This window comes from Abrus precatorius, unplaced genomic scaffold (genome assembly GCF_003935025.1).
Source record: "Abrus precatorius isolate BTA unplaced genomic scaffold, Abrus_2018 Scaffold9, whole genome shotgun sequence".
NCBI lineage: Eukaryota > Viridiplantae > Streptophyta > Magnoliopsida > Fabales > Fabaceae > Abrus > Abrus precatorius.
In genome coordinates, this window is record NW_020874439.1 from 25,251,337 (window position 1) to 25,278,593 (window position 27,257).

Genomic DNA, 27,257 nt, shown 5'->3' on the forward strand with positions numbered 1-27,257 from the left:
TTGGGATCGCTTTTGTTCTTACATCTTGTTTGGGATCTTATTGTCCACGCGGCTGAATCCATCTTTTCAAGAAAAATAATGTTGTCCGAGTGAAGTCATGCGCGTTTGGTGTATTTGTGATTTTGTTTTCTTCCCTTAATAGAATTTGATTTTGATATATTTTCGTTTTACGCTGTGCTATTTACAAACAGCTAACTGTTAGTGTTAAGGAGGGTTTTATATGTGCAATTGAAGTGATTCATGATTGAAAAAAAAAAGGGCTACGGTTTGATTTTTTTTAATATTTGAAATAATTACATTTTATATGTTTTCCTCATTTTTTTTAATCTTTTATCATTTCTATTTTATCGTATATCACTTTCCTTTTTTACTCATTTTAGACTCATTCGATAATATGAAAAAAAAATCTCCTTTATATTTAGAAAAAATAAACGAAGTTATTTTCTGGACGTCTGTTTACTCGCGCACGAAGTTCTTCTTCTGATATTGACTCAATAATATTTAATATTATTTTTATTTTTACAACACATGTTAACAAAGACCTTATAAAAAAAATAATAGAAAGGTTAGTTATAATAGAACTGAACATTAGTTGATTGATCAAAAGTTGTCAAATTTATATGACATCATGCTTGATTAGTTCCGTGGAGGGTGACATGGAGCACATCCATAAGATTCTGTTCATGCTTTGACATGTAGGTGCGTCATTAGGACTAATTAAAAGGACAAGTTTCTTATTCTCAATATGCACATCTACTCATCCAATCTCATATTGTTCTCCCAAAAATAATATATAATTATCAACGTACTATTATTGAATGCGTTACTACTCATTATATATATACCACTAGCTCTTTAACTTGATTGATACTACATACCATCAGTTTGTATTTTTTTTAAGAAAAAGTAAATTAAAACAACATTTGAACTAAATTTAATTATTTATATATAACTTCATTCCTTCTACGTTCATTTTAAGTTTTTAAGTGATTAATAAAGTATATTTATACACTTCTATTCTCTCTAAATTATCTCTTTAGTTCATGAAATTAGTAAATTTGAAAACTAAAAAAGAAATCAGAACCAAAATTAATAAGAAATCCCTTCTGTAAAAGCCTTAAAACGTTTGAATAGACTAATGAAAAACTGTTTATTTTAAAGTTATTTATTTTAGTATAGATTTTAAGAAAAATATTTTAAATTTGAATACAAAATTCAAAACCACTTATATTCAATATTACTAACATAAAAATCACTTATTCTTTTACTTATTTTAATTAGAAGTTGAGGGTTATTAGGTTATAAAATAAGCGGTACTTCACTTTTTTTATCTTTCAAGTTTTCCCTTTTCTTGTTTGCATTCAAACACGTACGTATGTTAATATTAAAAAAAAAAACGATTGCTTACTTTAAGAAATTAACAATATCCAATTCAATTCAATCCAACGAACCTATGTATCTAACGAAATCTATGTCTAGATTGACGTATGTAGGTACATCATAGATCTTGAAATAACATGTTTTGTGCTTCTTTTGCAATTTGGATTCTTCGTTAGACTACGTGTGATTGCATGAGCCATGAGGTGCTGGATCAATAAATTTCGCTGGTGACAATGGCTTTTCCAATTGGTAGTGCAGTGGTTATAATCTGTACGATCCTTTTTTTTCTTATTAGGTCGGATACGGTCTGCTAACTTTTTCAGGTCTTTTTCCACCGAGAGAAGGGAACATAGTGACCCACACACTATGGACATATTTTGTGTTGCTATTGAATTGCATATCCAAATTCAACTCCCTGTCTCTGAAACCAAACCGACTTTTTGCCGTTGATAATCCACATAAATGCAACATAGTGGCAAACAAAATCTAAATCTAACTGTTTTGATATGGGGGAATTGACTTGTTTGGTAGCTTTTCTTGTCGTCTGGGACATGTTTATTCATCTCTTGTTCCTTGATCGTGATCTCACACAGTTAGATCATATGAACATGATATTGTTGTTAGGTCTACTTGTTGAAGTAGTAACATTTAGTAAAAAAGTCCTATTTTAAGTAAAAATCAATGAACCTATTTTAATGTTTTAAAATTTTGATTTAGACGTGGTATATCATTTTTTTATATAGTTTAATTGTAATTCATTAACAAATCATGTTAAAATAATTGTATATAACTCTTCTAAAGTAAGAAAATGTGTGAATGAAAGTAATTTTTTAAATGAAGTTAACACTTTTAATAAAAATAATACCTATTTAAAATATTTTATAAATTAATTGAATCAAAATAAAAAGAAATTAGAAAACTAGACTAAAACAAAATCAAAAGTTAAAATAATAAATATATTAATTTAGTATAATTTAAATTTAAATATTTTATAAACATAATTGAATTTAGACTAACATTAAATAAGAAGTCACTTTCTTATTTCTCACATTTTTCACGTAATAAAGATATATGGCAATAATAAAAATGTAGGACAACTCTGACCTACACACAATATGTGTACCCATAAAAATTCCCCTCAACGTGTAGGGTTTTAACCCATCAAATAGGTATAAATTCAAATATTAATAATGACTCAAATTTTATTGGCAAAGATATACGTTATTCTATCATATATATATATATATACTGACGTATTGTAATCATTATATTGTATTATTAAAATTTGTATGACTTTAAATGATTTTGTTTGTAATATTTTATATTTAGAAATTATATTTTTTAAAATAACTTTTTTTAATTAAGTTATATATTATATTCTTAATCCGTACACGTTTTTATTAGTTCTTCTTATCATTAATGTTAAAGTTATAATAGAATTCGTGTTTTACTAATTTTTCATCACTCATAATAAATTTACCTAACTCAACTCAAAGCAATTAATTTCTGAGATGTTCAATGTGATGTTCATACGCTAATAAAAAATAAAATGCATTATGAAAGGCCATATTTTAGTAAAGTAAAATGAAGATAATGAATATGAGTACAGATGTGTATATATATATAGTTACCCAATATATAAGTACATTGATATTCCGAACTTACAAAAGAAAGAAGTATGAGATTAGATACTAAACTATCAAATTTAAATTTGTAATTAGAGGTCCTTGCTATTCATATAAATAGTGTAGCCAAACAAGTTTAAAAATTGGAATTATCATAGTATACCTGAAATTTGATTATTAAGTAATTTTTTTATAATATGCTTAATGTATTTATCAATTTTTTGTCTCCATACATACATAGATAATTAATGGGATAAAATAATACTTACAATTTTTTGTTACATGAACATAATTCTTACAAGTACAAATAATTTGAAGGCTTCATGTGCTCCACCTTATACTATACACTGCACAACCATACTTTTACAATCACAAGCTTAGTAAGATTAAGTGATTAACTTTACTGCAAAAAATCTTGCAAACTTTCCTTTCTTAACGTTCCTCGTAATGGCAGTTGTCGCAACACCTTTTCGTCATAAAACATGAGGTTGAGTCGTGAATACGTATCCATGTCATGATCTTTTCATCTCACCAGAAACACGCACAAGTTTACATTTAGATTTTTTTTAAAAAGTGTTTATAAATTTAAATTTAAAAGAATATTTTATATTTTCTTAACTATTGTGATTCTTTTAATATCTTAAAAATTAAAATATATTTGTAATTTTTTTAAATAACTAACTAATTTTTATTGTTTGTTATACATATTTAATATAAAAATTAATGATAATAATTATTTTATGTGTGAGAAAATATAAAATATTCTCCTAATTTATAAGACATAGTAGAAATTATTATTTTTTTAAATATTAAAGATCGCCTTCAATACTCCTTGTTTGGGCTTTAACTTACAAGCTTATAATTTATTTAACAAATAAATAAATATTTTTGATAAATAAAATTTAAAAAATTATAAATTTAAAAAGATAACTTATAGTTAACAAAAAAAAAGTTATCGTAAATAATATTTAGCTTAATTGTTAAAGTTAATTTTAATATTTTGAATTTTTTAAATAATTTAATATAAGAAAACTAATTCAATCAATTAGGTACTATAAACTAGTACTCCTTTCGTGGCCTTATCTTGATAAAATTATTTATTATTTTGTTCATTTATATTATTGTAAAGTTAAAAAATTAATGAAAGTAAATCACAAATCTCTTCCCAACTTACTTGCATGTTAATATTTAAAATATATTTTGTGTTTAATATTAACGGTTAAGGAGTGAAGTTAGTAAATAAAAAATAATAATTAATTAAAAACAAAATTTAAAAATTAAATAATAATTTTTATATAACTAAAGTATTAATTAATTTTAAAATTGTGTAAAATAATCTTAAAGAACAGCTAACAAACCAAAAAGAAAAGTAACATGCATAAGATGATATTCTCCAATAAATTTTCATAGACTTTTGAGGCTGTCACGCATCATTAATTAGTCCCCCTTTCTCCTACGACCTTTGTACCCAAACATCCTTCCACGGCACGCATAGCTCCCAAAAAACCCTTTCGTCTATACCCTCCATAGGTTTGAAAGGGTTTATGCATTAAATTAGTAATTGCAATGTTATTTGATTTAATTTGAATTAATCAGTTGAATCCATAAAAGAAATTATTATATAATCTGTTCGAATTGCTTCTCTATTTTTTTTAAGGTGAGATTCGTTTAAATTATTTTTAAATGTCTTAAGTGAATTTCAATATTAGAATTCAAAGTTTTTACCTAAAATTTGTTTAAGTTATATTATTTAGCTTAAGCAAATTTTTAAATTTTTAGCATTTTTATTCTGTCCAATTATGCCTGAATCAAGCTTCTTTAAATTAATTGAATATTTTTTTCACTTTTCTTTTTCTTACCCATTCCCTAAAAAAACTTTCAAGATACTTAAAAATTAAATTATAATTAATATATGTTTTATGTTATTATTTACTTATGTTTTCTAAATAATTGGTGACAAAATACAATTTAGAATTGAAGTTTAAAGAATATTTTTTTCTCTTTTTTACTTAATATTTCTAATAATATTTATGGTGAGTTATTTAACTCGTTCGAGTTAGCAATTAAATTAAATGGGTAATTGAACCAATTTAACTCACAACAGAAGTGATAATTTAGCCATTTTTTTTATTAAATCAGGGGAGATATTTAAACTTTATTTTATTTTATTTTATTGCACTTGTATATTCCTGAAAAAGTCATCCAATGAAGCCTATTATAAAAAATTATTGAATTAGAGACAGATTTGGCAATTGATTATTTACGGTCTCTTTAAGTCTAATTGATCTCAGACTTCTTAACAACGTTTTGAAATACTTGAAGATCATAAGAATTTGAATTGCACACACTTAAGTTAGAGGAAGGTACTTAGTGCAACAACTAGAACATGGTCAATTTATGAACTTTTGTAGAAGTATTTATACAAAAATAAGATAAAATAAATAAAATTCTTTTTACATGTTAAATTAACTTATGCTCTTTAAATTTTTTAATGTAGAAGTTGATTTTAACTTATGAATAAGACTTTATTTTTTTATTCTATAAGTATTTTTAGAAAAGTTCATCCTAATTAAACCCAAATCTATTTCATATTAAGTATGTAAATGTTAATATTTATTATGTATCAATTTAAGTAATTTAACTAATGACTCAATAATCAGACAACGAAAATGACCAATTTAAGTTTTACAATATTGAATAATAATTTTTAAAATAATAAAAAACCAATAAATATGAAATTTTAATTAAAATTTGTATCATTTAATATTATTAATGTATAAAATTATGTGTCTATTATGTAATTTTTTTTTGAACAATTTACTTCTTCCAATTATTCAATAATAAATATTTTAGAGTATTCTGTAAGTTATTTATACAAGATTTTTTACAAACTTTTTATTACTAACGGAGATTAGTTCGAGTACAAAAGATTCAATGTCACTTTAAGTAAAGTTTCATGCTTGAATCTTTATGAATATAAAAGATTTATAGTAACAAACTCATTTAACATATTTAGATATGCGATTCAAGTTAGATCCAAATTGAAACAGATGAAAAACTAAAAAAATTAATAAATATATTAAAAATGATCGACTAAATTTGAGCATTCACATGAAAAAAATTATTACATTAAAATTGTAAAAATGTTATAAATATTTTATTTTCAATAAAATTATACTATTTTTAGTTGCTTAAATTTGTGTGTTTAGAGCTAATATTATTAATTTACTAGTATAATAACAAAACTTAGCTTTAACTATGGATAAACTTAAAATTTTATCATTGATTTTTCAAAAATCAATTACATTGCTTTATTCAACAACTGTTATTTAACAGGTATGATTTAGTCCAAAAGTTCTCATAAAATTAATCGAAAGATAAACTGCATTATTAAATTATCGATCTCTTTCAACAATTACAGCTGGCATCGACTAGCTTTGCGATGTGGACGGACACCGAAATGAAGAACAACGGGGGGCAGCGGAGGGGAGAAGAACTAGGTTTTGTGACAACTGACACACCATTTTCTTGACTCAACCACAGCTCTATTGACAATCACCACTCATAAGAAATGAAACAAATATCATCACTTTTGTTTATGATCCTTATGCAATCAATATCCAAGAAATTAGAAACTCAAGCTGGCTACGTACTATTTATTCTAAGCAAATTAACAGTATTCCATGTTGCACCATCTTCAACCTTATGTAACCATCGATACTAAACTCTTCTATGTACCACACTGGGGATGAATTTTTCGCTCGTATACTTTAAACAATTATAACCTTCTCCCATTACATCCTCATCTGATACTCCATTTGATGAACAGAAACATTAAATTAGTGATCGTGTTATTTTATAATTGTTTTAATTAAAGCAATGGTTTAGTACTAGAATAAGTGTTCATTTTGAGTTGATGATGAGTTGATCAAGATATATGCACAAAATAATATAAACCGTAATTTTGTTTTATCAAAACGTTTTTTTACCTTGAAAAATGCAAAAATTGATTTTTCAACTGGTTTCTAAACAAACACAAAATCACCAACAATTCTTTGGTGTGTTTTGCGACACAACATTAATGTCTGCTCACTCTTAGAATTGTTCAACGTTGATCCATGTTTCGAATTTAATTAATTAGTAGCATCAAGAAGTAGAAGTTCTACAAATCTTCGCATTAACCAGTTCTGCTGGGATGCAGCAATATGGAAGCAGCATACGTTGAAGGATAAGAATCCTAGTGTTTCTGCTTGTTCTTGACGTGTGTAAATAGAAGTTAGCTGCATTTGTATCTTGCACGTATATTCAACAGTGACAACATGCTTTTGACACTAACGTGTTCGTTGATTTAAACAAAAGAAAATCCCTGTCAAAAACATAAATTCATTTTGAATTTTGAAGCAGAAGACTATAACAAATTCACCTCACGCTTTCTTTCTTTTTTTTCTTTTTTTTTAATTTATACTTATCATTTCTGTTTTCCGGTTAATGTAATACTAGATTGAATGCTTACGTAAGGGTGAAAATAGTTGTTTGGATGTTTACTAGTACTTGTTAGTCTATGACCTAACTCATATTAGATATAAGTTAAATTAGATTTTGGGTGTATTTAGTTAAATTATTTATTTATTTAATAAATTTTATTAAATGAAGGTTAACTTATAACCTAAATTTAACGTGCATTTAGGAAAATTTTTATTATAACATTTAATGCTATTGTATGCATTAAGACTCTTGAATCTTTATAAAAATTTATTATATATAGAATTTTATTGTGTATTCTTATACACACGTTAAAAAAATTATATATTTAATCATAAAATTTGCTAAACTACATTAAAAAGAGTTTATTTTAATAAGTTGTATAAATTTTTTATTAAAATGAATTAGCTTTGTATTTAGATGAAGCAATATAAGAGATAAAAGCAATATTTATCTTTTCTTTAGGGTTTTCCAAACGGAGAGACATGGGAAGCACTCAGTGATTTTCAACGATAACTTGTAACGATGACAGAGGATGATCTTTTAATACCTGTAGTTTTGAACCGTTGTTACTTGTTATACAAATAAAAAAATTTCTAAGATATGATTGTTTGTATTTTTAAAAAGAATTTTTTTTAAATAATTAAAAATATATGTAATTTTAAATGTTTTTTTAAATCTTTTTAAAAATTACAAACAAACATACTCTAAATATCAATATTTTAATTGTACAAAGTTTATTTTAAATTTTTTTACATTTTAAAGTACTGCATCTATACACACTCTAAAAAAACTTCTAAAATTTGTAATTTATTTTGATAAAATTTTCATAAATTATTTTAAGTATTTTCTTATTTATTAAATAAGTTAGTTTAAATTTTTTTCAAAAGATTAATTCATTAATTAAAATATTATATATTTACATACTTTTTTTGGCAAAATGACAGACTTTACAATCGAAAAATAAAGATAAAATTAATAACAAGACTTAGGAAAGTAAATACTTAAAAGAATCATGTCTAAGATGGTAAATTAAGGGAAACATACCCTAAATAAGAAATTATAATTAAGAAGTTCTCTATGAGTCAACTAAATTAACTTATTCGCATAATGATTTACTTCATGACATGCACATGAACAATGGATAAAAGACAAATCAAGTAACAAAAAAATAAATATTCTTGACTGAAAAAGGATAATGACCATAATAAATTTAATTATTTTCAATAACTTAGATAACTTCTAGAATGAATATCTAAAATTACATTCAAATAACCATTAACTCTTAGGAAAGACAACCTATACTTTGATAATCAAAGGAGAATAACACTTTATTTTACACATAAAGTCATTTAAAAAAGTTTCATATATATTCCAAACAAGACTACTACAAGCAACAATACAGGAATTAGCTGATGCAAAATCATCCATATTTTGTTTAACATAGTCCACGGAAGGAGGAGACTATTTTACTACAAAATTCTTTGAGGAGAGACTAAATAATAAGATTGAAAAACCAAAAAAGGGAAGAGAATATATTTGTTATTAAAAAAGAATGAATTTCTATCATACCGGATTTTCCAAAATAAAATACCAAAAATCAAGTCCTAATGCTTTAAATTATAAACTTTATGCCGAGACAAATTACTTATCAACCAATCACTCTGACTAGCACTATAAAACTTATACTAATCATGGTTAGAGATCAATAAGTTCCAAGCTGCAGAAGTATACGGACTAATCTTTAAAACATACATAATCATTTCAAAAGCAACAAAACACTTAGGTCAAATATCATAGTAAAAATTATCTCTATAAGCTCTTTCTGCATTTGTTAGTAGTTTACTAAGAACAATTTTTCAAACAAATAATTTAATCTTAGACAAATCATGTCATTTTTAGGTTAATTTGAAACAATTATTCTTATAACTAATAAAATAATTATCCTTAGACAACTAAAAAAACAGATTTAATAAAAAAATTTCCATCCATAAAATGAAACCACACATGAATATCACTTCCCAACCCATTTTTAAGAGGAATTAAGGTAGCAATTCTTTAAAAAATGTGTTTTGTTAACTTTAACTCTTGAGACTGAGTTTAAGCATTTACAAATAAAAAATTTTATTAAAAAAATGTATAATTATTATATTAAAATTATAAAAATACAATAAATACTTATCTTTCTAATAAAATTTTACTAGTATTAGTTATTTGTCCTAACAAAACCCTTAAAAAATATAAGGAGACAACAAATAAATAAAGTTATCTCAATTTCAGCAAAAAAAATTACAAATAAACAAAAAAAAATCAAAATTAGACTCAAGAACCAGATAAAAATCAAAATCCTGACGATTCCTAAAATCATGAACGTAATTATCAGTCCATTCAATGCAGCTATAGAATCTAGGCTAAATTTAAGCTAAAATTTTTCAAGTACTTAAAATTTTATTCATAACAATAGATTTCTTAAACTAAAATATATATTTAACAATTAGAATTTGATATAAAAAAGTAACGAATCTCTAACTTAATTTCATTGTGTAAGTCATATTTAAATTTTGCATATCTCTAAACTCCAAACCCAAATGGAGTTAATGATAAGCACACATTTTGACTATTACTTTTTATCTTCTTAAAGGCATAAGAATATTAAAATTTATATATAAGTTTAAATTTATTAACATATTTTTTTTAAAATTACAACATATATGTAATTTTTAATAAAATATTTTTCTTTAATTTCTTAATTAGTATTTTAATTACACGCTTATCAATAATAATAATAATGTTTAAAAATTAATAATAGTTTTGATCTAATTAATTATATTAGTTGTATTTTAATTTGAATCCTATGCTCCTAACTTCTTCAATAATTAATATTTTATCATTATATATATAGACTATTCATAAGCCGTTCAAACGAGTCTTCAAGGATGCTTGATGCTCCTCTGTCCGTGTTTACGGTTCTGTTGGAACTTGGAATTATTATGGTGACGAAGATTAATGAGCCACCGACTCACCGACCAAATCAAGGACTAATTAATATCATCACCAGTGTTTAAAGAAGTAAAAGGTCACCAATTTAGTCATAAAGGTTTTGCCCCCCTCCTCTGTTCAGTCGTTCACTGTTCTTCTGCTTCATAAATTCTCTTAAAAAACAAATAAATTAAGTTTTCTTACTAGCTGTCTACAAACTTTATGCATCAATTTTTTTTCACTAGTAAAAAAAAGCTTTGTACATTAATTACATCGATTCCATATCTGATGTAGATATAGGTGACGTAGAAAGTTTAGAAATTTGTTTACATAAGTTATTCAAAACCAATATAAAAAGTGTTATTTTTTACATCAATTATTTATAATAACTAATATAAAAAATATTTTTAATGTTTATCTTCGTCAATAGCATTAATATTTCTTTTCTCTGAAAATTTTAATGTTTGCATCAATATTATCAATATATTTCTTAAGTTAAATTAAAATCCATAAATGTCAGTGTTTATAATATTCGTCGTGTTTGTCATGTTCTTCATGTTCATCGTGTTGATTGTGTTCATGTGTTTGTTGTGTTCACCGTGTTTCATTATTGTTCATCTTTATTTGAATTTAAAATATAAAGAAGATGTAATGTTCATCAAATCGTTTGATAAGGAAGAAGAAACAACAAAAAGTAAAACAACAATAAAATGAAAAAAATTAAAATAATTGATGTATTTGAAAAACCTTTGCATGTTCGTTGTCCACCTAACTAACGGAACAGAAAAACTTAAGAAAAATCTGTATTCGAGTCTTCAATTTATGCTATTTCACTGGCGCGTATTTAAAATTTTGAAATATGAATTGATTCTACATTAGTTTCAGAAACAATCGATATAAAATATACATTTTACATTGGTTGTAAAAACAACTGATGTAGAAAAGTTTACATAAATTTTAAAAATGTCACGACATTATTTTTTGCATCAGATATTTTTACAAACGATATTAAAAATATTTTTCACATCAGTTCTTTTGACAACTAATATAAAAAAGTTTACAAAAATTTTAAAAATGTCACCACATCTTTTTTTGTCTCGTTCCACAAGAAACCGATGTGAAATTATAATGTAAATAGTATTTTTTGTACTAGTATTTTATTAAAAATTATAATATTTAGTGTTATTAATATATTAAATTTATAATTTTTAAATATATACATATATGTTAAATTTTTAATTATTTTAACTCATAAATTATTTTATTCACGAAAAAGTAATATGTATTTTTTTAAAAATATTAATTAATTTTTATTTTTGACATTTTTCATGTTTATAAGACGCATGTCATTCTTACATAAAAAATAGTAAGAGTATTTAATATTATTTATTTTTAATATGTCTTTAGACATATTTTAAATTATTAATTCATTTAAATCAACAAAAAATAATTATACGTTATAAAATTATAATAAATTTTATAAATCATAACATTAAAGATTCAACTTAGCAACTTATATATATGAAATAAATAAAAATATCTAATTATATGACTAACGAAGAAGTTTTTCAACAACATAAATTTTACAATAATAAGAGTAAAATAATTAATAATAAATACATCAAAAATTAAGTTCTTTTTTTTATACTTCCTCTTTTTTTATTTGACGTTTAAGAACAAGACTTAAGAAAAATGTTTGATATTATAAATTATTAACTTTCTATTATACCATTCGTTAATATTAAGAAAAATATTAATAACATATTTTTTATATATTTTCTTATTTTTTTAATTTTTAAAATGTTAAAATAATTTTTTATAAATCAATTAATATATGAGTCAGTGTTTTAATTTAAAAAATAGAAAAATCGCTAAAAATATGTTCAAAATTACATCTAAAAGAGTATGTTTTAACCTCCATCTTGTATTAATTATCTCAATTGTTCGTTATTCTTATGAAATTTTGTATATGAACCTTTTATAAAAAAAATTTGAACTTTAATATAAAATCCTTTAAAAAATTATAAGAACTTTTATTAACTTTTCATATATTTAACTTTTATCGTCATACATTTCTAACTTTTTAAGAATTAATATAATAATATAATTTGACTTTAAGTAGATTAAACTTGAAATGTTACGATTAATTTTTTAGAACTAATACAACAATCACTTTAACATTTTTTTTATTGTGTGCAACTTAGTTGAAAGAATTTTATAAAAAGGATCAACTGAAGTATCATCTACCAAATAAAAATTAATTATTAAAGATAAATAAAAACATTAGATATTTATTATTTTTATAAAATGATAGTAAAAAGTGAAAAGAATTGATAAAATATAAAAACAAAATAGAGAGAGTAATCTAGATAAATAAAATACTGATTGTTACTTTTTATTTATAAAAAATCAGTGGTAATATTATTTTTCCATTTGACTTCAATATTTCAAATCATTCTTGAAGGGGGGAAACGAAGAAAGATGAAAACAGTTTTAATCAATGTTTGTTAGTTTACTAGACTAAAAATTTGATTTTCCTTAAAAAAGTTTATTTCTTAAATAAATATATCTAACTTGTCTTAAGTTTAAATGTCACTACTGGATATTTAAGTTCTGAAAAAGAACAAATCTTTTAAAAAAACTAAGAAAAATTAAATCACATCATCTCCAAAATTGTATTGATAAATATATAATTGGTCAAATTTATTTATTTATTTTTTGGTTAAAAGAGAATATTTCAGAATGGAGCATGCACAGAAGTGTTACTATCGGAGTCAGTTCAAATGCAAATTAGTATTACCAAATTACAACATCATTAGTGATTAATTAATTAACTCATACTTCTGTGTGCTGTCGTTTAATCACACATTCAAATAGGGAGAGGAGTCTGTATATTGATTATATGTTGAGCAATAGAAAAAACCTCGAGTAAGTTGACACCTGAACTATATGTCTCTTTGGTGAAGAATAAACAAAATGACACTGAGATGGGATTAATTATTAGATTATTTGAGATCATGTAGTATTAGATATTCACGTTATGTTATGTGTTAATTTTTTCATTATAAATTTAATAATTTATACACAATATAATATGATTAGTTGAGATTATATGATTTTAAATTATACAAGAAAAAAACTTCACTGAAAATGATATGAGGGTATTAATCACTTTAATATTAGAAAGTGAGTACAGACTTGATAGATGAGTATGAACATATTTGCAAAAACAATAAAATAACTTAAATATAAAGAAGTCCTCTAGCCAATGAGATTTTTCGCAGTGCGCATTAACCACGAAGAAGATTGAGGGTGCCGTTTCATCGCTGCTGAACGGAGCTATTAGTACTGCAACGACGTCGAATAGATCTGATCAAAGATATCCAATTTCCGATCTCCGTAACCGTATTATCACTTTGGAATTATCACTTAGAATAAACCAAACCAATTATCAAGTTCGGGTTATGTATTACGAATTACGAAGGAAGAGATGAAGAAGAAAACGTTGGTTTTCAAATTATGGAAATGACTCTGTCTTTTTCTCTACGCGTGAATTTCGATGTATAATCATAAATTGCGTTACCAATTTTTTATTTTGTTTCGTTGGTTTGAGTCTTTCATCGAAGGACCCAATTTTCTTGTTTCTTTTTTCTTAATTTGAGACGCAAAAGAGAAGTTGGAGAATTTAATGATAGAACGGGGGTCAAGAGGAAGGGGTAAATTTGGTAGACATATTGGAAAAGTTCTCAACAATTCCACATCTTACTTTTTTATGAATTTTTCACTTGTTACTGGTGTCTCAGCCTTGTGGCGGGTATTTCAATGGTGGGGGAAGATAGTTGATGTTTTCATACCTCAAAAGAGTGATAAACTAGGACATCGTTTTGGTTTTGTGCGTTTTGTGGATGTGGCGGATGCCAAGAGTTTGGAGGCTAAACTTAGATCTATTGTCATTGGCAGAATACGCTTGTCTAGCAACTTGACAAGGCATGCAAGGGAGAAAACTGTGGGTACAAAGGTGTCTGCGGAGAGTAGTGAAACGAGGCACTTTTTTGTCACAGGAGCTACAAAGACGTCAGGGAATACGTATGCGGACAAGCTTAAAGCACCCCGTCTAGTTGAGACACACATAGGGCAGAAGTGGGTGAAAAAGAAAAACATTGGGCTCACCTTGAGTTTGAGGTGGATGAAGGGCGAATTGAGGAGTGTAGAGGTACTATGGTCGAACGCCTTTATAGAAAACAAGATTTGAAAAATATGCAAGGGGCTCTCCTACGAGAAAGTATGTTGGATATTAATCTCACGACCATGGGTGGTGATATGGTGTTAGTGGAATCTGATGTGGGATAGATTTAAAGGATACAGTATCGCTCAACAAATTGTGGTGGGAGAAATGGTTCTATGATCTATGAGAGTGGCACCCAAGTATGGTTATTGCACGAAAGGTGACTTGGGTACGTTATTATAGGGTTCCTTTGCATGCTTGGAGTGAATTATTCTTCTGTAAGTTAGTTTTTTTGCTTGGTGATTTTATCCAGATAGACCATGTCACAGCAAAAAAATGACGATTGGATTATGGGAAGATACAATTAGGTACTATCATTGCTGAGCTTATCCAGTAAAACATTATAATGAAAGTTAATGATCATTTTTACTTAATAGTCATGTTTGAAGAGCATGCCTGTGACGTAGTAGCCGCAACAAAGGAAGACGTGGCTAACTCTTCTGAGGATGGCAATGACTCATCTGAGATTGGTTCAATAGAGTTGGAAGCATTAGATAACTATTCTAGTGAGGAGAAGGGTGTGTTGCAAGGTAATATCAAAAGTAAGGGTTGTTTGGTTGATTCTGTGATTAGGGGTGAAGGTCAGCAAAAGGGTCCTTGGTGGATGAGGGTTGTGGATGCTATGGATCCGACGATGGCTATTTGTGATGCTGTGAATGAGCCTTCTGAAAATGTGAAGAAGGAGTCCCAATAGCAAGAGATAGGTTGAATTTACCAGACCTGTTTGTATTAGATGCATTGATTTGGAAAAATCCAGAATCACGATATATGAAGACAATTGGGACAGCGCAAATTGACCCCTTTCAATCCAAAATTGAGAAAGAGAGGGTCAATATGCGTGAATCCCTTCGAAGGGCACGCTTTGTGAAAGGTAGTCAAGGTAATGAAGGAGGGAAGAGACATAAAAGCGCAGTTTCCATAGAACTCCCTCAAAAAAACCTTAGGAATCACAATAAAGAAGCGTCAATTCCATCGCAACTTAGAAGACAGGTATCGCTAACTGATGAAATCTCAGCTAATGCTTCCAAGAACTCCTACAACTCGCATCCTTCCAATCCTTCAGTGGAGGTGGAGGAGCGAATGACTGCTACAGATTGTGATGATGAGGTAATGACGTCAAGGTTACTAGACATTGGCAAGAAGGTTGGTTTGGTTGTACATTGAAACGATGAGCAGGTTCGAGAGAAATTGATTAAGATGGAGGTACGTGATAGAACGATTCTGAAAGAACATGAGGGTCGCTTTGATTCTAAATGAAAATTGACTCATTTAATTATCGAGGGCTGGGGAGCGAGGTAAAGCAAAAGAAGGTGTGTGAGATTGTTCGCTCTGAAGGTCTGAAGTTCTTAGCGATTCAAGAAACTAAACTTCAGACATGTAATAGTAATTTAGGTGTGTGTCTATGGGGTTCTGTGGATTTTAATTGCTATGCCTTGCCCTCCATTAGCAGAAGCGGGGGTATGCTTTCACTTTGGGATACTTCCAAAGGTAAAATACTTTTCTCCTTTTCTGGTACTGGATTCCTGGGTGTTTGCTTGTAGGTATTGGCTACTGGAAACCTATGTGTTGTGGTGAATATCTATGCATCGTGTAGACTAAGTGAGAAGAGAAAGTTATGGAATGATTTGCTCATGATAAGAAGGGGTTTTGGCAAATTTATGTGGCGTATATTGGGTGACTTGAATGCTGTGAAACAAGTGCAAGAGAGGAAGGGTTGTCAGGTAGACCATGGTATCTCTAAAATGAATGGCTTCAATTCTTTCATTTAAGAAATAGAACTTGTAGATCTTCCACTTGTGGGTAAAAAATTTACATAGATAAAAAAGGATGCTTCTATGATGAGTAGGCTAGATAGAGTCCTTATTTCTAGTTCCTGCCTTGATTACTGGGGAGATGGTTTCATTCAGGTTCTAAGCAGAGATGTGTCTGATCATTGTCCCATTATTCTTAAGCACAAAGTGGTTAACTGGGGTCTGAAGCCATTTTGATTTAACAATTATTGACTGACTCATAAAGGAGTTGTGGAGGTGGTGGAGGAAGCGTGGAAAAGAGATATTACCCTTTCATGGGCTGCCTAGAGAGCTAGCCAGAGGTTGAGGAATGTTAAGATTGCATTGAAAAATGGAATATTGAGGTATTTGGAAATTTTGATAATGTGATCTTTGATTTGACAACCGAGTTGAGCTTGATTGATGATAAAAATTCTATGATGAAACTTTTCGATGTGGAGAAGAAGCGTCAACAGATATTGGTGGGTGATATTTGAAAAGCTAGGAAGAATAAGGAGAGTTGCATAGCCCAAAAAGCTCGGGTGAGATGGGGAAGGAGGATGAGTTAAATACAAAGTTCTTTCATTTGTGTGTTAATGGGAGGAGGCAACGAAATAATATACATGCGCTTCAAATTAGGAAGAGATGTGTAGAAGAGGTTGATGAGATTAAAGCATGTGTGGTGTCCTATTTTGCGGCTCATTTTACTAGTAGAGGTTGGCTTCGACCTACTATTAATGTTAATGATTTATCGAGAGTCTTTGTTCTACAGAATAAGGGGCTTGTTAATGCTTTTTCGAGGAGGAAGTGGGAATGATGATTTTGGAGTGTGAGGGGGATAAATGTTCAGAACCTAATGGTTTCAATTTTGTGTCCCTTAAGAGGTTTTGGGGAGTGATCAAGGAAAAAGTAATGGGTATGCTTACTGAATTTTGTAGAAATGGGAGACTACCTAGGTCTTTGTTATCTTACTTTGTAGCACTTGTGCCAAAAGTGTCTTGTCCACAACAAATATCTGATTTTCGGCCTATCTCATTATTAGGTTGTCTTTATAAGATTGTTTCCAAGTTTTTAGCAAATAGGTTGAAAAGGGTTTTGGATTCACTAATTTCATAAGAACAATCAACCTTTATCCCGGGAAGGAACATGTTAGATAGTGTGCTTGTGACTAATGAAACAGTTGATTATGTGCGGAGGTATAACAAGAGGTGTTTTGTGTTAAAGCTTGATTATGAGAAGGCTTATGATTCGGTGGAGTGGAGATATCTTTTGTTTATGTTACGTAGCTTTGGATTTTCAAAAAAATGGATCAGTTGGATAGAAGTTTGTGTATGTGGGAGTAGCCTATCAGCTTTGATTAATGGTTGTCCTACATTAGAGATTCATATTGAGCGGGGCCTAAAACAGGGGGATCCTCTCGCCCCTTTTCTTTTTCTTGTGGCAACGGAAGGGTTAGGAGTTCTTATGCGGAAGGCAGTGGCTTGTGGGTTGTTCTCTAGTGTGAAGATTGGGGTAGGGAAACCGAATATTTCTTATGGGAGAGGCTTCGGTTCAAAACTTATAGACTTTGAAAGCAGTATTGCGTAGCTTTGAATTAATGTCAGGTATGAAAATTAATCTCATAAAAGTTGTGTATTGGAGATTAACACTGGTGATGACTTTGAAAACTTGGTTGCGGAGTTCTTACATTATAAGATTGGTAGTTTCCCATTAAAGTATCTCGAGTTACAGATAAATGTTAACCCGAGAAAGTCTAGTGCATGGAAGGGTGTGATAGAGACTCTTAAAAAGAGGTTAACATCATGGAAGTATAGGTATTTATCTATTGGAGGTACAATGACTTTGATTAATGTCGTTCTTAATTCTATATCATTGCACTCGTTATCTTTTTTTAAGGTGCTGAAGTCGGTGATAAAGGAGATTGTCACTATCAAACGAAATTTTTTATGGGAGGGTGTTAAGGATGGATCTAAAATTGCTTGGGTGAAATGGTAAACGGTATGTAGAGCGCGGAAGAATGGTGGCTTGGGCATTAGAAATGTGCAGTGGTTTAACTGAGCGCTTCTTGGTGAATGGTTATGACAAGGTGTTAATTGTTCTAGTTCATTGTGGGTGCGGGTGTTGGAATCTAGGTATGAAAGATTAGCTTCTTCTATTCAGCGTTCATTAGTCCACAAAAAATGTTCTTTGTGGTGACGTAATTTACTGGAGGTTATTCATCAAGAAAATTCATGGCTGGATAAGAAGTTTGATAGGAGTGTGGGTGTAGGTTTACACACTCTTTTCTGTAGAGATAAGTAGGTAAGCGATGTGCAATTGTGTGAGGCATTTCTGTGATTTTTTGTGGTGGCGAGGAATGTTGAATCATGTGTATTTGAGGACTCTTTTAACATGAGATCTCAAGCTTTAATCTTTTGTTGGAGCTTGTGAATGGGGTTTCTATTAAGTTACTACAAGAAGATAAATGGGTATGGAGGGCAGATTCTTCAAGTTGTTATTCAATGCAATCTGGGTATTCATGGCTGTTTGAACTTTTTGGTAGTCCTAATAGTATAGATCAGTGTACGGCAGATGCCTTGCAAAGGCTATAGAGAGGCAAGGTGCCTCTTAAGTGTCTGGTATTTTCTTGGCAATTGTTGTTGAATACACTTCCTTGTAAAGGTTTGCTGATTGATTGTGGTTTTCAAATTGATGATATAACTTGTTGCTTTTGTCATGATTTGGAGGAACTTCCAACTCATTTATTTTTAACGTGTTCAATTTCATCTCAAATCTGGTACTTTACTGCGCGTTGGCTTGGATTTTCACTGGTTTTGCCTACCTCACTTGCTTTCTTAGATTGATGTTGGTTGTAGCAAAAGAGAAGAGATATATTTATTAATTGTTTGGATAAGTACAGTGTGGTCTTTATGGTTACATAGAAATAGAATTGTGTTTTCCAATGGTGTTTTGGATGAGAGAGAAGTCATAGATTCTATTATTCTGAGGTCCTGAAAATAACTATCACTTGTAAGTAAGAGAGAAGCTATTTTGTTAGATGACTGATATTTGAACCCACGAAATTGCATCCGTCTTAACTTTGTATAAATATATTTTTGCTTTTTATTTCTCTGAATAAGTAATTTTTTTCTGTGTATATAAGTTCTGAATTTCTCTTGAACTCTCTCTAATAATATATATTTTGCCTATAAAAAAGACAATATTCTTCCAAGAGAAAACTTCATTATTATTAGTTAATTTCACTCGAACAATTTAATACGCTGATTAGAAAGTACGAGCACAAAGTAAGGTATGAATATAATATGATTTGGATAAAAAATATAAAAAAAATCTAAAAATATATATGACAAGATATGTCTATAATATATAACTTGTAAAGAGAAATATAATTAATACAATACATAAATTTCAAATCATCAAAAGGAAACTTGATGGGTCTAACTTAGATGGTGAGTTCTTTAATGAGTGGGGATAAAGGAAATGGTTTGACTTGGATCATAAGTTCTTTAATGGCTGAAAATGACGGTGGTGATCAAACTTAAATGGTGAGAGTGCATTGATGGGTTGAGATGGTGGAGAAGATGTTGATGGGAGTGATGGATTTTGATCGTGGTCCAGTCTATATCCTTCTTTCTCTCTTCTTCTTAGGCATTTTGGTGTTGTGATATTTGAAATCCATTGTTGTTAATCAAATTTGGGTTAAATTTAATTAAAATTTCTTGTTACTATTTTCTTTTGTAATTTTGAAATCAAGGACTAAGGTTGGGTTTGTAAATTTTGCAATGTTGGAGAAAGAAAGAATAATAAGAAGAGAGTGGAGATTAAAATTCTAATTAAACATTAGAACGAAATAATATAAAACTGTTTTTATATGCCATGAGAGAAAATAAAACTTAAAAACATTAAATTGAACAAAAAAAAATTAAAAAAATAAACTAAAATTTAAATTAAAGGGTAAAATATTAATTTTGTTAATATATATAGCATAATATTTAAATGTTAAAAATTTTCAAAATATTTTTTCACTTATTAAACAAAACATTAATCTCTCCATAATCAAGCGCTAAAAACAACTCTTTCCAATGATATTTTTGTACAAAATTTATAATTTAAAAATAATTTATGTTTAAAAAATAATACTTTTCTATTTGACGTACACAAAATATTAATAAAATATAAATTTATCAAACTCATAGTTTATATTACTCTCATTTTACTTTGTTATTTTATTCATTTTTATTCTAGGACCATTAAAACTAGCCTGAAGTGTAAACCACAAGCTCATATCTATATATATATATATATATATAACACGAACTATAATTAGAACACAACTACTATTTTAGTGTATTTCCCAAATGACGAAATTCAGGTCAATTACAATTACCTTCACCAATCACTACCTCAGAATAGGGTACTATGCTTTTTCAGCCACCATGTCCCACAAAAAGGACAACAGGGCATGACAAGGCTACATATTATATATTTTATGGTTTGTAGTGGTTAAGAATCTGCCAGCATATTCGGTAGTTCATCCTATGGCTATCTCTTGAGAAATAAAAAATACAATAAATAAAAGGATGTAAAAGTAAAACAAAAGATGAAAAAAAATTAAAAATACTATATAAATGTATGAATATTGAATATTATAATTCCACTCCCACCCACCCAAAAAATATAATGTCTTCATTTTGTTTCAATTACTTTTTAAACAAACAGATTACTAACTTTCATGCTTGATACATTCAGATAACAACTACTACGGGGAAAAGTGTAAACTACATCTCCATGCAAAACAAATTCCCCAAAATTTTATTCCTTCTCACCTTAGTAACTCAACAAGGCACCACCATATATTATATACAAGGAAGTCCTATTTTCTTGGATAAAAGAGAATTGAAACCATTACCATGCATGTTGAAAAAGTATGTCTTTCCCTCATATTTAACAAATGACACAGTCATTAGGATTCTCTTCTATGCTTTGAACATAGTAGTGTGTGGTCATTTGGGGATTATATGCCCTATAAGCTTTGACCAGTTCCAAAACAGGATCTGGTGGTGCCTCTTTCTTTTTCTCCTCTTCTTTCTTTGGTTCTTCTTTTTTGCCCTCTTCGTTCTTTTGCTCTTCTTTATTTTCTCCCTCTTTCTTGGCTTCTTCTTTCTTAGGATCCTCTTTCTTCTCAGGCTCCTTGGCAGGTCCTACAGCTACTATGTCTGTTTGCCAATATTTGCGCAATTTGCTCACCACACTTACTGGATCCACTGTTCCTATCACTGTTAATTTCTTCTCTTTCATATTCATAGAGATAGCATCAATACCTGATAAGATGTTGCATAAACTTATTATTAGGACTTTATTTTTTCCTTTGAAAAGAAAAATCCTTAAGGAGAACCAATCCAATCAACCAAATTATCAAACAAGCCCATGAATTCACTTGAAGAGTTTATTCAAATCCAAATATCAAATTAGATATGTATAAATTATAGTGTAAATTATTTGGTGCAAGTATATATACAACTGCTGAATTGCGGTTCTATTAACATGTACAATAAGAAGCTTGATACAACAAAACCATATTCTCTAACAAACACCAAAAGCCATTTCAATTTCTTTTTATATAAGCATTGGAGAATTTTTTAACATTCTAACACATGCCTTTATCAGATTTAAAATAAGAGCCTAATTGACAGTTTCAAACATAGGAAAGCTAGAAGAGGAAAAAACAACTAATCAGCTAATAACTATTTAAGCTCACTTTAGCCAAATTTCTAGCTAAGTGTTTATGAAAAAAAGAAGAAAACAAAGAATAAAAATAAATAAAACTTCTTTATAAATTAAAATTAATTTATACATCTTAAATTTTAAAAGAATTGTACAAAAAAAAAAAACATAAATGGATTTTATTTTATAAAAAAATTATTTTATTTTTTCTCATAAATACTTGTTAAAAAATTGGTCCAGCCTAGACCTTAGACTAGTGTAGCGTGTTAAGTACGCCTTGGCCTAAAAGGGGAAAACTTGAGGGATCATGTTGGACTTTCAAGGAGAGATTTAAACAGAGGGGTAAAGTACTCGCTCTTAGGTTTTAAATTTAGGTAAAATTAATTTAAAATTGTTAAAACATAATTTAGTTACGTGTTCAAATAAATATTAATTAAACATTTCATTAAAAAATATATTTTTTGTTAAAAAATTCACAAATTATTCTTTAATAATAAACCAAACTGACACTAATACAAGATATCCCAATATTCATACTTAATCTAAGATAATTAGAATATAAATAAATATACATGAGAAACTTATGAATGTAGAGTTCTTTACATATTGTTACCTAACATTCCCTCAATTTGAGCATTCAAAACCAAGAAAAATAGATATGCAAGTATCTTAGTCAAAAATATGAAAAGAGTGCTGAATCTAAAGAACCCCCAAAGGGAACAATAAAAAGATTTGGTACCTCACCTGAAAGAGTTGAGACTATTTTCAGGGCCTTCTGTTTATCCTTGTCATCATGCAAATCTAACTTGAGTACAAACTTCTGTAAGCAAAATCATTAACTGTTTAATCCATATTCTAAATAATAAATCTTAGGTAACCTTAACTTGTGAAAGAATATTCAAAGAAATAATTTTTAAAAAAAAGTGATAGACACACTCGGAAAATTTGAAAAGTAAACCATTATACATCTTTAAATCAGAAGTTGAAATCAAATCCAAAACCATGATTCTGATGAAGGGAACATCAAAATTCAGTTCATGCAGCAGATCCTTAAATCAGGAGGAAAAACGGAGAAAACAGGGGATATAAGAAGAGAAAGTTAAAAGGGGGAACATAAAGGTCATGGAGAATCAACAAGGAATCGAAGTTCCGAGTCAAAGTTAAGAAGAAAATAATCCATTTCTAGAAAAGGAATGAACAATTAAATAACAATAGAGAAGGATCAACATTAGCAAGTGTGACCATACCTTCATTTTTTTATTTTTTTTATATATATTTGCAATTATATGCAGATCAAAGGAAGAGAGGTGAGAAAGTGTTGAAGAGAAGGAGAAAAAAGGGGTTGCAGCAGAAAGGATGAAGAGGAAATCAAATAATGGTGTGTTGAAAAAGATTGAAAGGTTGGTTTGTAGAAGGAAGTGTCAGAGAACGTAAGTTTGAAACTATATAAATATTTATATGATTATGTGTTGGTCATAAATTGACACGTTGAAAACTTTTCAGTTTCAATATTAATATATATCCATCAATTTAATCATCAATATTAAGAATTAAATTGATTGTTGTTTAACTAAATTTTTAAAAAATTAACCAACTTGTTAATGATAAATACCAGATTAGCTGATAATTTTGATTTTGAAATTAAATTAATTAATGATTGCTATAGTAAAAAATTCAATATTTTTATAATACTAATAATTAAAATAATAATCAACAGTCTCAAGTTAGAAATTTTTTATATTAAATATTTTAAATAAAAATTTGTTAATCGTAACGATTTTATCTAACTCAAGTATACAAGACATTTAAAAAAATCCTTATTTAATGTTGACAAAATAAATAAATGGAAAACTTTTATAACAAAGTTATTTGAAATAGGAACCAGAAAAAATTGATTCATATAAAAAGGTGAAGAGACGCATGAAGCAATACCAAAGAAGCATCGTTCCCTGAGCGCAACCCCACAAAAGCATATGAGATTTTGACTGGCTGGTTAAGGCTGCTAGCTAGGCCACTACCACACGAAGTTTAACTAATTAAGGATTATCCATTAATTAATTGCTTAAATTAAGTTTTACCTTGCAGGTGCTTATATTAAATAAATATTTATTTTAAAATATTATAATTTAGTTTGTGAGTATTATCATATAGCGCAAAAACACACTGATAAAATTCTATTTGTGAACCTTTTTTGCTTTTTTCCGGATTATAATATTATGATTATTTTATAAGACTTACCATTACACGCCTGTCTTCGATAGAAACATTCCAAAATAAATAAGGTTTTCTTAATAAAAAGAAAAATTATTCGACTACTCATCTTACATTCCAAGAACATTAGCTAAAAGGCTTTTGAATAGCCCAAGCCTTATTTATAAAATTTTATTTTCCAAAAAAAAACTAAAAAAAAAAAAAGAGAATGTCATAAATTCTAGAAGACTAAGCAGCTTGTTTGTTTGAAATTTTCTTTGAAAACTTTCTCTTCTACGTGTCACACAGTAACTGATATAACTTTTGTGGTTGTGATTTAAAGAAACCCCAATGCCAAGAGCTTGGTTAAAAGAAAACAAATACTTCCTTTTTATGCAATTTTGGTGTCCGTATTATTGTACACGAATTAATATTCTTTTTATTAGACTTTTTATGATTTTGTCACATAGTAAAAATTCCGTGTTCGTATATATTATAAAATACCGGTGTATAAGTGAGATTTTTATCAATAAATGCGAAAATTCATGAAAAGGAAGATAATTACACAATTTAATATAATAAAATTAAGGCTTAATTTGAGTACTTTTTTTAATCAATATTTACAAGAGTAAAAAAAAAAAATTAAACTATCCTCATGAATTAAAATCATTAAGCTTCTCTAAAATTTAATAAATATTTTATTTTTTATTTTTTATAAGCATTTATTTAAGAGTTTATTCAGATAATACCAAATAAAAAATTGTACATACGCTTAAGAATCGAATCTTTGATTGTATTTAGTTTTCAACTAACTGTTAATTTGATTTTGTATCACATATTAACATGATCCAACTTGCAAGCAAAAGAGAAGAGGCAGAGACTATAGTAATGTCAACATATTTGTTTTGGTACATAATGTAAACATGTCAATGACTATATGGTATGTTATTAGCTTTTGGGGTGAACTTGCATGAACATATTTTGAGCCAGATAACCATGCTATACCAAACTAAACAAAATTAAATTAACTTAATACACTTTCCAAATGATGCTAGGTAGAATCTTCATGCTAGCTAAAACCATGAAATGTGATGTCTGGTGCCCCAAAAGCTTGAGATTGACCATCTTCTATATAATAAGGACATTAGGCAAAATATCTCTTTTATACATAATATTTTACATATTTATCAAATTATAAATTTTTAATTATTATATATCAAGTAGATAATAAATTAAAGCACATACTTATATTTTATATCACTACCTATTTATATCTATGTCTATATATCTATGTAAAATTGACTGCACCTATTTATTACTAGATATATTAAATTTTGAAATATAAAAAATTATTTCTATATATATAACTTTATTTACTTATTACTCTATACATTAAAATTTAGAATGTATAAAGTCACTCGCATTGACTATACTTATTTATTACTTTGTGCATTAAAATTCGAAATGCATAACTTACAAATTAAAATTATATTTTATTCATACTTATTATGTTTGAATTGTATTTAAAAAAGGTTTATTAATATTGATGGTTATATTATGTTACAAATGGCAACATAAATATTTATATTATAAATTAACTTAAATTACTGTTATTAAAATTAGTTATAATATTTTTCATAATTTTTGAATTAAAATTATTACTATATTTTAATATAATATATATTTTATTATATACTTCAAACATTAAAATATATTTTAAATTAAAAAATTAAACTTACAAAATTATTAGTTTATATTATAAATTGTTAAATTAAATTTATAATAAAAGACAAATTTACATATTTAAATTGTTTTATTAATTAGTTTAACATAATCTATATTTCAATATATATTTCAAATACTAAAATGTAATTTGAATAAAAAATACATTTATAAAATTACTTGTTTATATTATATATTGTTAAATTAAATTTCTAATAAAAATATAAGTTTATATATTTAAATTATTATATAAATTATTTTAATATAATTTATATTTCAATATTTATTAACAATACGAAAATGTAATTTGAATTAAAAATACTTCATTTATAAAATTATTAGTTAATAATATATACTATTAAATTAAATTTTTAATAAAAAAACAAGTTTACAAATTTAAATTATTTTATTAATTATTTTAATATAATATATAGTTTAATATATATCTTAAAAACTAAATTTTACTTTAAAGTTTAAAAAAAATTATACTTATATAATTATTAGTTTATATTATATATTATTAAATTAAATTTCTAATAAAAAGACAAGATAAAATCAAATAAGATAATTTAAAATCACTTTAATAAATTACATAATTTAAGAATTATAATCATAATTAATTCATACTTATTATCTTTAAATTATATTTAAAAAATTATCAGAATTGATAATTATATAATGTTAAAAATAACAATAACAAAACTACTGCAAATGATATTTATAAAAAATTATTAAAATTTATTATAAATAATTTAAACGAATTTCAAATTTTTTTATGTTAAATGTCTTTTAATTATAAATAAAAATGTATCTTTACTTTTAATTTCTATTTAATATTTAAATGTTAATTATTGTTTTATATTATATATTATTAAATTAAATTTTCAATGGAAAGACAAGTAAACTATAATACAGATAGAAAGACAACTTTTATTATATTAATTTTTTATTTTCTAACATTTCATATATCACCAAGTGCACTTCATCTCTACTTATATAAATTATATTTACACAATTTTTGAAAACTTGCTCACAATTCTTTTTATTGTCATTTTTTTTTTATATTTTGCAATCATATCAGCTGTCAAAACTTATCTACCC

General features: G+C 27.2%; 1 protein-coding gene across 3 annotated transcripts; it reads right to left on the reverse strand.

Moving 5' to 3' along the window:
• Positions 1–21,280: 21,280 nt before the first annotated feature.
• On the reverse strand, positions 21,281–23,652 carry LOC113849941 (heavy metal-associated isoprenylated plant protein 39-like). 3 transcript variants are annotated; one of them, XM_027480204.1, is made up of 3 exons: positions 23,492–23,652; positions 22,989–23,064; positions 21,281–21,841 (listed from the first exon to the last, which is right to left on the reverse strand). In XM_027480204.1, the coding sequence occupies exons 1-3, from the start codon at positions 23,495–23,497 to the stop codon at positions 21,465–21,467; spliced, it is 459 nt and encodes a 152-aa protein (XP_027336005.1). In that variant the 5' UTR covers positions 23,498–23,652; the 3' UTR covers positions 21,281–21,464. The 3 variants fall into 3 exon arrangements, with proteins under 3 accessions (XP_027336005.1, XP_027336006.1, XP_027336007.1); XM_027480205.1 differs by lacking the exon at positions 23,492–23,652 and adding an exon at positions 22,848–22,887 and having other exon boundaries at positions 22,989–23,474; XM_027480206.1 differs by lacking the exon at positions 23,492–23,652 and having other exon boundaries at positions 22,984–23,474.
• Positions 23,653–27,257: the final 3,605 nt, after the last annotated feature.

What these genes read in the sequence shown, in the direction of transcription:
- LOC113849941 (XM_027480204.1), bottom strand. An exon ending in AATAGTCTCAACTCTTTCAG is followed by an intron (nt 21,842 to 22,988) that starts GTGAGGTACCAA and finishes ACATCTTATCAG; the next exon opens with GTATTGATGCTATCTCTATG.